The sequence below is a fragment of the Delphinus delphis genome, chromosome 6 (genome assembly GCF_949987515.2).
Source record: "Delphinus delphis chromosome 6, mDelDel1.2, whole genome shotgun sequence".
Lineage (NCBI taxonomy): Eukaryota > Metazoa > Chordata > Mammalia > Artiodactyla > Delphinidae > Delphinus > Delphinus delphis.
This window is the reverse complement of record NC_082688.1, coordinates 67,663,666-67,677,008: the sequence shown is the minus strand read 5'-3', so window position 1 is coordinate 67,677,008 and position 13,343 is coordinate 67,663,666. Positions and strand designations below refer to the sequence as shown.

The 13,343-nt window shown below is 42.7% G+C and overlaps 1 protein-coding gene across 1 annotated transcript in view; it reads right to left on the bottom strand.

The window, feature by feature from the left end:
• The window catches only part of ADAMTSL1 (ADAMTS like 1), a 434,468-nt gene that overhangs the window by 164,859 nt on the left and 256,266 nt on the right, over window positions 1-13,343 (bottom strand). Inside the window, exons 17-18 of the mRNA XM_060014779.2 lie at window positions 7,686-7,839; window positions 5,668-6,796 (exon numbers count right to left, since the gene is read on the bottom strand). Coding sequence (XP_059870762.2) covers window positions 5,668-6,796; window positions 7,686-7,839 — 1,283 coding nt within the window. The remainder of the gene's footprint in view (window positions 1-5,667; window positions 6,797-7,685; window positions 7,840-13,343) is intronic.

The following is a 13,343-nucleotide window of genomic DNA, read 5'->3' as shown; positions in this document are numbered from 1 at the left end:
ACCTTCAGCCTGCCACACTCCAGCCAAATGAGCTTCTTTTGGGTTCTTTCAACACAATAAACTCATTTTCACTTTAGGGGTTTTGCACCGTTTTTCCCTTGCCCAGGAATGCTCTTCCTTCTGATGTCGTATTGCTGGACACTGGTCATCATTCAGCTTTTGTCTTCCAGGTCACCTCTTCAGAGTACCCATCTAATGTGGTCACCAGATCATTGCTTATCAAAGCTCTGTTTCATTTTCTGCCCAGCACTTATCACCATCTGATATTTTTGTGTCCTTTTCTGTGTTTATTGTCTTGCTTCACACTCACTCATTAATTCATTCACTGTTTATTTAGTACCTGTGTAGTGCCAGCTACTCTTTCCAGCACTAGGGACACAGCAGTAAAGAAAGCCTCTACCCTAATGGACAGGCCATCAGTGCATAAATATATAATACGTCAAATGACGATAAAATTCTGTGAATAAAATAGAGTTGAAGGGTTAGAGAATGATGCAGAGTGCTCCTTTAGCTAGAATGATCAGGAAAGATCTTTCTGATGTGTGCCAGTTCAGCAGATATCTAAATGTACGTAAAGTGCAAGAGAACACGGACTTCTGTTTCATTCATCACAATATCCTAGCAAGTAGGTGTATATCTGGCATATGATAGGTAGATTAATAAATATTTATGGAATGAATAAATATGCATACCCCTCTCTTAGCATTTAAACACTGCATTTACTTCTCTGGATTCCAAACTAGCCTTTGAGTTGCACTGACAGGAAATGAGTCTCCTTTTCCTCCATCCTTCATATCTAACATAGGGGCTGGCTCAGAGTAAGCATGAGAAGGTTTGTGAAATAAAGGAAGAAGTAGGGATTAAGAAGAACCAGTCTGTCGTAATACACTTAGGGACATCCTGTAAATGATTGCTTAAGAAGTTGACATGTGCTTCTAAGAATGATGTGAATTCATTTTAACTAGTAAGTTATATATCTGATGAGATGCAGTACTATCTGAATTGTTAGTGATTCTTTCTGAAAACCAATTTCTTTCAAATCAAGCTTTGGCATATTTAAAAGCCAAGAAGTAATAGACTTCAGTCACTTTCTTTCTACCTTGACCTATCTTGCTGGCTCGGGCTATTTAGAGTATACTTTAATATATCTGCAAAGTCCGACAGACCAACAGCCAACTGAAGCTTGCAGACTCTTTCAGAAAGATGGATTTGGGCACTAAACAAAAACAGACTAACTGAACTGTAACCCCGGGCATTTCAGCACTTCTCTGTTTGAAAATTAACAAGCATTTCGCAACCGCTACCAGACGCACTAATGATGACAAGCAATGAAACCCAACACAAAAGAGGTCACCAACAGCCATAGCAGAGCCGTCCCAATGGCAGTGCTGTGCCTTCTGTGTGCTCTGTACAGATGCATCCATTTTATTTTCTGAAACTCCACTTGGACAACTGCATAGAAGAGTAAGCTCCAGCCATACTTCTTACTGGCTAGCTAAGTAAAACGGAAAAATTATGATGTCAAGGATCAGAAACAGAAATCTCTTATTTTTCCCTACCACGTGCCATTAACTTGCTTTAAGAAGCTCTGTTGAGGCTAGATCTGGAAAAAAGTCTTGAGAGTGGCAAGAATTGTAATGCTGTTTGCTCGTGGCCCCCATGCTTTCTGAATGTTACCCTCCACTGCCACTCTCACCAATGTCCTGGTGACTCAAGACCTAGGATTTGCCCTCTGCTGTCCTAGGCCTACAACTTTTCATATCTTTAGAACCTGGCTGCTGTGTTTCTTTTTTTTAGCAAGATTCTGTTGAAACGTCTTCATCTTAAAGCCATTGGACTCTCAATGCCCACTAAGGTGAAAATTAAAAGGCAAAAGTCGTATTTCTAAGCAGTGTTTCAAGAATTGTTGATATCCTTGAGATTACTAGGCCAAAAAATTGTTCACTGATCAAAGAAGTACTTGGAAAACACTGAATACTATATCATTCACTTGGAAAGTCACAACACATGTTGGACTGCTTAAAGGAGTTAAAAAAACATGGAAAAACCAAAATCATTTTCACCTGGGGGTTAGTTAAATACATTCAAGAACAGTAATCAGCTGTTGAAAAAGGTGACACAGACCCCTACCTACTACTCTGAAATGTTTCCTAGACATGTTGTTGAATAAAAATCAAGTCAAACTTCTAACCATGAGTAACTTCCCATTAAAAACACAAATCCTATGTGTGTATGTGTTTTATATATAATACAATAAAATATATAAAAATTCCAAAAGGATGTATACCGAATTATTAAGACTGACAGCCTCTGGGGAATAGGATTGAGGGCATGAAGGAGACCTGCACTCTTACTATACATACACAGGTATTATTTGAATTGTTTTATAGCCTCTTCATTGTTTTTATAATAAGAAAAAAAAATCAAATACTATATTAAAAAATATAAGTCCAGCAGTAAATACCTCCGTTTAGCTTTAAGCGAGCATGTCTCAAACTCACGTGATTGATGAATTCCTGTTTTGTGGACCACTTGGAAACAACTTGTGCGACAAATTTTGAAGCTACTGTGCTCAAGGCTCTCTCCACTCTCCACCAACATATGGGTTTTAACCTTCTATGGCCTTCTACAAATGAGTGAAGGGTGTGGATCAGAGATGATCTGCTACAACCCCCCTCATTTTTAAAACGAAAGGATTAAGGCCATGGAAAGTAAAGGGCAAGAGCAGCCCAAAGCCCTCAATCCTTATCTAATTCCCTCCACATCTTTCCTGTAGTCACCAGTGACCCATGGGCCCTGATCCTTGGATTTCATAATCTCCAGCACTCAAGGAAGTTGTCAGGACCCCTGAGGAAGCCATGGCCTCAATATTCTCCCTGCGGTTCCAGGCAGAGCAGAGTCCTAATCATCCCCTCCCCCATCCCCAATGGCCTGTCTTGCTGTACAGCTTTTAGGAGGAAATAGTCACTATGCGAAAGAAGGGATCCTGGAAGAAGCCGGTAGAAAACAGCAGGGATCTTGAGATAACTTGGTATCCCTGGTGAAGTATAGGAGATACATGCAAACATGAACTTAGTCACTCAAAACAGCATGAGCTTGAGTTGGCAGAACTGGGTTTGAATCTGCTCTGTTGGTTCTGCCGTTTACTAGCTATTTAACATTGGTCAACTTCCTTAATTATGGTGAGCCTCGGTTTCCTCGTCTCTGAAATAAGGATATCAGTTCATATGTTGCACCTTACAGTGGACATTAACAGAGATGATGGCTATGGAAGTTGCTAGCATGGGGGCACAATATCTGGAGTTAGTCAAGAAACGTTAATTCTCATCTTTTCCCTCACACAGCCAACCGCTACCTCCTTTGATCTCAATAACACCAATCTCGGGCAATAGGCCAGGGGATGTGAATGCAACAGTATGTACACTCGAGAAACCGACTGGCTGGTGGAAGGCACGGCATGATTTGGGCACAACAGGTGTGACAGGTACAGTCACAGAGGTGAGTTCCAGTGCAGCATGCACCTGAGCACCAGGGTACCACTTTCAATCAGCGTCCATCATCCTGGGGGTCTGATGCCGGAGGTGTCTCTCTCCCCAGTGGCCTCAAGGGGATTTACCGCAACTTTGGCCCGACCCACAAATTCCTTACAAAGATTTCTGAAAAAAACTGCAGGGATCATAGCAGTTAAGCTGATCAAGCAAAGTACAAGCTGGGGAGGACCAAGAAGCAAACAAGAGGAGAGGTTACCACCATAGGCTCTCAAAACATAGTTCATTCAGTCCTTGTCTCCAGTGCTTCTGTGTGGGTGCCTCAGCTTTTTAATTACTGATGTGGTAACAACAGTACTTACCCCATAGGGTTGTTTTTTTTAAGATTAAACAAGATAATATTACCTTTAAAGCACTGAGCACAGTGTCAAAGAAAAAATACTTAGTATTGTTATTAAAACTATTTGATCTGTAAGTGCTCAGGCTGAGAGGCAATATTATTGACATTTCAAAAGCACAAAAGATGTGGGCAGGACGGACAAAGTCATGTTTGTTCATCAAGCCTCGGAAGAGGAGACAGAACTACTCTTTGGAATCAAGTAAACTTGACATTGAGTCCTCAGTCTGGTCCTTACTAAAGTGGGACCTTGGGTGAGCTGCTGAACCTCAATTTTCTATGTGAAACTGGAGGATAATGTCAATCTTGTAGATTGACTGTCAGAAGAACAAATGCAGTAACATCTAAATAAACCTGGCACCCTGCCTGGCACAATAAATCCTGCCACCTTTCCTTCCTCACGCAAAGCTACCAAGCCAGTGAAGAGGATTAGCTGAACAATAGTATTTCAAAGTAGATTTCATGAACAGAGCATGCTCCATGGATTCAGAGAAGATAAAAACTTAAAATGAGGACTTTGGGCCAGAGGACCTTAAAGGTTCCTCCCTCGTCCATGGACTGTGATTCTTCTATTTGCTGCCCATCTTATTTTTGTCACACGTTTTGGCTCTGCCACCTAATAAATGTGATCTTTAGCAAGTTGCTAGACTGGTTTCCTCTTCCGTAAAGTGTGGATAAAAATTATACCTACTTCTTAGGGCCACTGTTAGAAGTCAGTAAGATAAAGCACATAAAGAGTTTACACTTGGGGCTTCCCTGGTGGCGCAGTGGTTGAGAGTCCGCCTGCCGACGCAGGGGACGCGGGTTTGTGCCCCGGTCCGGGAAGATCCCATATGCCGCGGAGCGGCTGGGCCCGTGAGCCATGGCCGCTGAGCCTGAGCGTCTGGAGCCTGTTCTCCAAAACGGGAGAGGCCTCAACAGTGAGAGGCCCGCGTACCGCAAAAAAAAAAAAAAAAAAAAAAAAGAGTTTACACTTGTCTGGGAGACAGTCACTACTCAATTAATGTCAACTATCTGTTGTCAGGGCCACTATAAAGATTAAAGAGGATGTCCACAGGAAGCACGGCATGCTGCTTGGCCCATAGGTAGTATTAAAAATATTGTTATTATTATTACCTCTTCTATCACTATTGATTTTACATTATGAATGGCCACGGCCCAAGGAAACCAGTAAGTAATATATGCTGTCATCCCAGTAAAGACACATCAAAACAGAGACACCGAGAGATATTAGGATAATTAATCACAGGTCCGACTGGGAATAAAAACTTTCTGCAACAAACAGCCTTGTCCAGCCCAGACAGAGGATGGGCTCACCCACGGGGGCAGCAGCTGCTGGCTGCACGCTCTCCCCAGCCCTGGGGGACCACACACACACAGACAGTATCCTGGTGTACAAGATTTTCAGCGGTTCATCTCACAAAATGGTAATGTAACAATACCTTGGCCTGGAATGATATTTTTCTGCCGAAAGTTCAAAGCTATCCAGAGAGTATCTCGTTAATCTTTGGGATCCTACGGGGATTGGGATTGGTAGGCATCCTTATTACTACCTTATAAAGATGAGAACATACAGTTTAGAGAAATTAAATACCTTGTCTTTGCTTCAACAGTCTATCAGTGCCAAGAGAGGGTTGAAACCCAGGATGGGAGCAATCCCTGAGGCCCAGTGCTCTAAGCCCGACCCTTGGAAACACCTTGAAGGAAGAATGAATAGGGTGTCTCCCACACAGTGTGGCCCCTTGCCTGTCCCTCCCAGACCGGAGTAGCTGCAAAGCTCACCTGTCGCTGAACTGAACCTCTTCTCCGTTCCGGGCCCAGCTGATGGTAGGCCTCGGGTTGCCTACGGCCTCGCAGTGCAGAAGCACACTCAGTGTCCCGCTGGCCAGGGCCACAGTCTGCCCGAGGTGGGTGACCACCTCGGAGGCTGAGAGCTGCTGGGCGGCTGAGATTTTGCGCAAGATGATGGGCTTCCGGTGCGGCCGGCGAGAGCTGCCCCCGCCCTCCCCAGTGGACGAGGTCCGGAGGGAGCTGCTGAAGCCAGACACGTGTTTATGAGGAGGGATGGCCACTGGGGGAATCCCCCGCTCGGACGGCTTGAGGAGCGCGTCCTGGTGCGCGTCCTGGCGGCTGCGGAAGATCTCCTGGGCCAGCTGGGCCACTAGGTGCTTGCTGTAGACGTCGCGGAGCTCCTCGGGTTGCTGGGAGAGGTTCCGGAGGATGTCGTCCAGGCGCTGCTGCTCGGCCACCATGGTGAAAGGCAGGTGCAGAAGGCCCTGCTCGGCGTTCTGGTCCTCTTCTGAGGATGTGTTCCTTTCTGTGGAGTCCTGGACCTCCCAGGAGGCGAGCAGCTCTCCTGGCCAGCCCCCCTGCTCCAGCAACCGAGAGACCAGATCATCATAGCGGCTCCCGGCATCAGCAGGGAGGCCCCGCTTCTCGGCCTTGCTGCCATTGGAGAAGATCCCGTTCTGGTGTTTGTGGGTCTGCAGGGCCTCCTTCGGGCGGGCCTTCCTCACCGCGAGGGCCTCTTCCTCGCTCCGCAGGCTCAAGGGCCGAGCCACCAGCTTCCGGTTGCCTCCAATGAGCTTAATCACAAACTGCTCCCGGGCCGGGCCGGCCGAGCAGGTGTAGATGCCCGCATCAGAGGGCTTGAGGCGGTGGATCTTCAGGTACCCAAATGGGGCCACGGTGACGTGGGCGGAGCTGATGAGGTGCTGGCCGTCTTTCTCCCAGGTGATGAGGGGCTTGCGGAAGCGCCGCGTGGGACAGCGTACCACCACTGCGGTCTTGGGGAGCAGGTAGGCGAATCCCCCCACGATGAAGTGCAGCTTCCTCTGCCGGCGGGTCTGGATGTATACCTTCCTGGCTGCCGCGATGTGAGGACTGTGCTTTGTGGATGGCCACCCGGGCCCTGGAATGAAAGCAATGAAAGGGAAGGCAGATGGATGGAGAAAGAGAAGCGGAGAGCGGAGAGAGAGAAGCGGAGAGCAGAGAAAGGGGGCAGTGAGGTGCAGCGACAAGAGACAGTGAAAAGGAGAGGGCAAAGAGAAGAAAGACGGGGGACAAAAGGGAGAAGAGGGAAAGAAAGCACTTCAGTTTGGTTTGGGCTGGGCCTTCATTTACCACCTTCTGTTTTACGGAAGTAAATGGCTACCAGCTGTGGGCCATCAAGCTGCTGCCGCAATGAAACATGGGAGAGCTAATGAGGTGCAGTGGGGCAACCTGCTATCACGCTGCTGGGGTTTTCTACCCCTAGAAGCTGAGATGCAGGGTTCTAGATGGAGGGCGGTTCCAGGGGAAAGGCAGTTCCTCTCATTAAAAGGACTTAAAAAAGAAAGAAAGAAAGAAAGAAAAAGAAATCAGCACCATAAAAAGAGGCAGAGGACAAAGAGAAGGAGAATGGATCCCTTTTGGGTCCTGCAGAGCACCAGCGTCCCCGTATACATGGGGAGGAGATCCCAGAAGTGTTACACCTCTAGGGATTAATATTAAACAAATCTGTTTAGTTTAAAACACTGGAGTGGGTAACATCAGGATTCATTAGTAACATGCTGACTCCAGCTTCCAGATCTCCATATGCCAGCAAGTGAACTTTGCCCTACCTCCTGCAAACTGTTTTTTCCAGCAGAGAAAAGCATCCTGCCTGGCCACGTATAATTAAGATTCCTTTCCCATCTCCAGCTGAGCTCACGAGCCTAATGCCCTCAGAGGGCTTTACTGCCTATCTGCCGCTGGTCTTGGGTTCAGGAAAAGCTACTGTTCTTGCCGTCTCCCCATCCCCAGAGCTCTGACATACTCACTTGCACAGGTGGCCAGCATACAGGGCCTGATGGATGAAGAGAACGGCAGGGGCGGGCACAGGGAGGAATTGACAGTAGCTGAGACACCTGTTTTCAGCACCTTCCGGCAAATGGCACTTCGCGTCTGGGTGCCCTCCCCGCAGCTCGTGGAACACTGGTGGGAAAAGAAGGGCCCAAAGCATGTAAATTCAGGTAACTAAAGGCTAATGGGTTTGTGTGGGCTCTGAAACTCACCAAAATAAGGAAGACGTTGCTTGGAAAAGCAATAGCAACTAAGAGAGATAGAGAAATATTAATTATGTAACAATGTGGGAAGACACATCCATACTGTAGGCATATTCTACTCGAAGATTTTCTAGTCTCAGGTCTCCTGTGGACCTTTCACCTGTTTTGACTTTTTTTTCCCTAACATCTTTATTGGAGTATAATTGCGTCACAATGCTGTGTTAGTTTCTGCTGTATAACAAAGTGAATCAGCTATATGTATACATATATACCTCTATCCCCTCCCACTTGCATATGCCACCCACTAGGTGGTCACAAAGCACCAGGCTGATCTCCCTCTGCTATGTGGCTGCTTCTCACTAGCTATCTATTTTACATTTGGTAGTGTATATATGTCAATACTACTCTCTCACTTTGTCCCAGCTTACCCTTCCCCCTCCCCGTGTCTTTAAGTCCATTTTCTACGTCTGCATCTTCATTCCTGTCTTGACCCTAGGTTCATATACATATTGTATATGCCCCTAGGAATATACAATATATTCCACTGTATAAGCAATAGCAAGATGTATCACATCTTCTTTATCCATTCATCTGTTGATGGACACTTAGGTTGCTTCCATGTCCTGGCTATTGTAAACAGTGCTTCAATGAACACTGTGGTACATGTCTCATTTTGAATTATGATTTTCTCAGGGTATATGCCCAGTAGTGGGATTGCTGGGGCATATGTTAGTTCTATTTTTAGTTTTTTAAGGAACCTCCATACTGTTCTCCATAGTGACTGTATCAATTTACATTCCCACCAACAGTGCAAGAGGGTTCCCTTTTCTCCACACCCTCTCCAGCATTTATTGTTTGTAGATTTTTTCATGATGGCCATTCTGACCGGTGTGAGGTGATACCTCATTGTAGTTTTGATTTGCATTTCTCTAATGATTAGTGATGTTGAACATCCTTTCATATGTTTGTTGGCAATCTGTATATCTTCTTTGGAGAAATGACTATTTAGGACTTTGACCCATTTTTGGATTGGGTTGTTTTTTTGATATCAAGCCGCATAAGCTGCTTGTATATTGTGGAGATTAATCCTTTGTCAGTTGTTTCATTTGCAAATATTTTCTCCCATTCTGACGGTTGTCTTTTGGTCTTGTTTATGGTTTCCTTTGCTGTGCAAAAGCTTTTAAGTTTAGGTCTCATTTGCTTACTTTGTTTTTATTTCCATTTATCTAGGAGGTGGGTCAAAAAGGATCTTGCTGTGATTTATGTCAAAGAGTGCTCTATGTTTTCCTCTAAGAGTTTTATAGTGTCTAGCCTTACATTTAGGTCTTTAATCCATTTTGAGTTTATTTTTGTGTATGGTGTTAGGGAGTGTTCTAATTTCATTCTTTTACATGTAGCTGTCAGGTTTTCCCAGAACCACTTACTGAAGAGGCTGTCTTCTCTCCATTGTTTATTCTTGCTTCCTTTATCAAAGATAAGGTGACCGTATGTGCGTGGGTTTATCTCTGGGCTTTCTATCCTGTTCCATTGATCTATATCCTGTTTTTGTGCCAGTACCATACTGTCTTGATTACTGTAGCTTTGTAGTATAGTCTGAAGTCAGGGAGCCTGATTCCTCCAGCTCCATTTTTCATTCTCAAGATTGCTTTGGCTATTTGGGGTCTTTTGTGTTTCCATACAAATTGTGAAATTTTTTGTTCTAGTTCTGTGAAAAATGTCATTGGTAGTTTGATAGGGATTGCATTGAATCTGTAGATTGCTTTGGATAGTACAGTCATTTTCACAATATTGATTCTTCCAATCCAAGAACATGGTATATCTCTCTGTTTGTATTGTCTTTAATTTCTTTCATCAGTGTCTTATACTTTTCTGCATACAGGTCTTTTGTCTCCTTAGGTAGGTTTATTCCTAGGTATTTTATTCTTTCTGTTGCAATGGTAAATGGGAGTGTTTCCTTAATTTCACATTCAGATTTTTCATCGCTAGTGTATAGGAATGCAAGAGATTTTTGTGCATTAATTTTGTATCCTGCTACTTTACCAAATTCATTGATTAACTCTAGCAGTTTTCTGGTAGCATCTTTAGGATTCTCTATGTATAGTATCATGTCCTCTGCAAACAGTGACAGTTTTACTTCTTCTTTTCCGATTTGGATTCCCTTTATTTCTTTTTCTTCTCTGATTGCTGTGGCTAAATCTCCCAAAACTGTGTTGAATAATAGTGTTGAGAGTGGGCAACCTTGTCTTGTTCCTGATGTTAGAGGAAGAGGTTTCAGTTTTTCACCATTGAGAACAATGTTGGCTGTGAGTTTGTCATATATTGCCCTTTATTATGTTGAGGAAAGTTCCCTCTATGCCTACTTTCTGGAGAGTTTTTATCATAAATGGGTTTTGAATTTTGTGGAAAGCTCTTTCTGAATCTATTGAGATTATCATATGGTTTTTATCCTTCAATATATTAATATGGTGTATCACATTGATTGATTTGCATATACTGAAGAATCCTTGCATTCCTGGGATAAACCCCACTTGATCATGGTGTATGATTCTTTTAATGTGCTGTTGGATTGTTTGCTAGTATTTTGTTGAGGATTTTTGCATCTATGTTCATCAGTGATACTGGCATGTAGTACTTTCTTTGTGACATCTTTGTCTGGTTTTGGTTTCAGGTTGATGGTGGCCTCATAGAATGAGTTTGGGAGTGTTCCTCCCTCTGCTATATTCTGGAAGAGTTTGAGAAGGATAGGTGTTAGCTCTTCTCTACATGTTTGATAGAATTCGCCTGTGAAGCCATCTGGTCCTAGGGTCTTGTTTGTTGGAAGATTTTTAATCACAGTTTCAATTTCAGTGCTTGTGATTGGTCTGTTTATATTTTCTATTTCTTTCTGGTTCAGTCTCGGAAGGTTGTGCTTCTCTATGATTTGTCCATTTTTTCCAGGTTGTCCATTTTATTGGCATATTGCTGCTTGTAGTAATGTCTCATGATCCTTTGTATTTCTGCAGTGTCAGTTGTTACTTCTCCTTTTTCATTTCTAATTCTGTTGATTTCTGTCTTCTCCCTTTTGTTTTTTTCTTGATGAGTCTGGCTAATGGTTTATCAATTTTGTTTATCTTCTCAAAGAACTTGCTTTTAGTTTTACTGATATTTGCTACTGTTTCCTTCATTTCTTTTTCATTTCTTTCTGATCTGATCTTTATGATTTCTTTCCTTCTGCTAACTTTGGGGTGTTTTTGTTCTTCTTTCTCTAATCGCTTTAGGTGTAAGGTTAGGTTGTTTATTTGAGATTCTTCTTGTTTCTTGAGGTAGGATTGTATAGCTATAAACTTCCCTCTTAGAACTGCTTTTGCTGCATTCCATTGGTTTTGGGTCGTCATGTTTTCATTGTCATTTGTTTCTATGTACTTTTTGATTTCCTCCGATTTCTTCAGTGATCTCTTGGTTACTTAGTAGCATATTGTTTAGCTACCATGTGTTTGTATTTTTTATAGTTTTTTTCCCTGTGATTGATATCTAGTCTCAGCATTCTGGTCAGAAAAGATACTTGATATGATTTCAATTTTCTTAAATTTACTGAGGCTTGATTTGTGAACCAAGATATGATCTATCCTGGAGAATGTTCCATGTGCACTTGAGAAGAAAGTGTATTCTGTTGTTTTTGGATGGAATGTCCTATAAATATCAATTAAGTCCATCTTGTTTAATGTGTGATTTAAAGCTGTGTTTCCTTATTTTTTTTCATTTTGGATGATCTCTCCATTGGTGAAAGTGGGGTATTAAAGTCCCCTAATATGACTGTGTTACTGTCGATTTTCCATTTTATGGCTGTTAGCATTTGCCTTATGTATTGAGGTCCTCCTTTCTTGGGTGCATACATATTTACAATTGTTCTATGTTCTTCTTGGATTGATCCCTTGATCACTGTCATGTCCTTCCTTGTCTCTTGTAATAGTCTTTATTTTAAAGTCTATTTTGTCTGATATGAGAATTGCTACTCCAGCTTTCTTTTGCTTTCCATCTGCATGGAATATCTTTTTCCATCCCCTTACTTTCAGTCTGTATGTGTCTCTAGGTCTGAAGTGGGTCTCTTGTAGACAGCATATATACGGGTGCTGTTTTTGTATCCATTCAGCCAGTCTGTGTCTTTTGGATGGAGCATTTAATCCATTTACATTTAAGGTAGTTATTGATACGTATGTTCCTATTACCATTTTCTTAATTGTTTTGGGTTTGTTTTTGTAGGTTTTTTCCTTGTCTTGTGTTTCCTGCCTAGAGAAGTTCCTTTAGCATTTGTTGTAAAGCTGGTTTGGTGGTCTGAATTATCTTAACTTGTGCCTTGTTTGTGAAGGTTTTAATTTCTCTCTTGAATCTGTATGAGATCCTTGCTGGGTAGAATAATCTTGGTTGTAGGTTTTTCTCTTTCATCACTTTAAATACGTCCTGCCACTCCCTTCTGGTTTGTAGAGTTTCTGCTGAAAGATCAGCTGTTAACCTTATGGGGATTCCCTTGTATGTTATTTGTTGCTTTTCCCTTGCTGCTTTTAATATTTTTTCTTTGTATTCAATTTTTGATAGTTTGACTAATGTGTGTCTTGGAGTGTTTCTCCTTATTTATCCTGTATGGGACTCTCTGTGCTTCCTGGACTTGATTGGCTATTTCCTTTCCCATGTTAGGGAAGTTTTCAACTATAATCTCTTCAAATATTTTCTCAGACGATTTCTTTTTCTCTTCCTCTTCTGGGACCCCTTTAATTTGAATGTTGGTGCATTTAATGTCCCAGAGGTCTCTGAGACTGTCCTCAATTTTCATTCTTTTTTCTTTTTTCTGCTCTGCAGTAGGTAGTTCCACTATTTTATCATCCAGGTTACTTATCCGTTCTTCTGCCTCAGTTATTATGCTATTGATTCCTTCTAGAGAATTTTTAATTTCATTTATTGTGCTGTTCATCATTGTTTGTTTGCTCTTTAGTTTTTCTAGGTCCTTGTTAAACATTTCTTGTATTTTCTCCATTCTACTTTCAAGATTTTGGATCATCTTTACTATCATTACTCTGAATTGTTTTTCAGGTAGACTGCCTATTTCCTCTTCATTTGTTTCATCTCGTGGGTTTTTACCTTGCTCCTTCATCTGCTTATTTCTCTGTCTTCTCATTTTGTTTAACTCACTGTATTTGGGGTCTGCTATTCACAGGCTGCATGTTCGTATTTCGTGTTGTTTTTGGTGTCTGCTTCCAGTGGGTGAGGTTGGTTCAGTGGGTTGTGTAGGCTTCCTGGTGGAGGGGACTGGTGCCTGTGTTCTGGTGAATGAGGCTGGATCTTGTCCTTCTGTTGGGCAGGGCCACGTCTGGTGGTGTGTTTTGGAGTGTCTGTGAACGTAGTATGATTTTAGGCAGCCTCTCTGCTAATGGGTGGGATTGTGTTCCTGTCTTGCTAGTT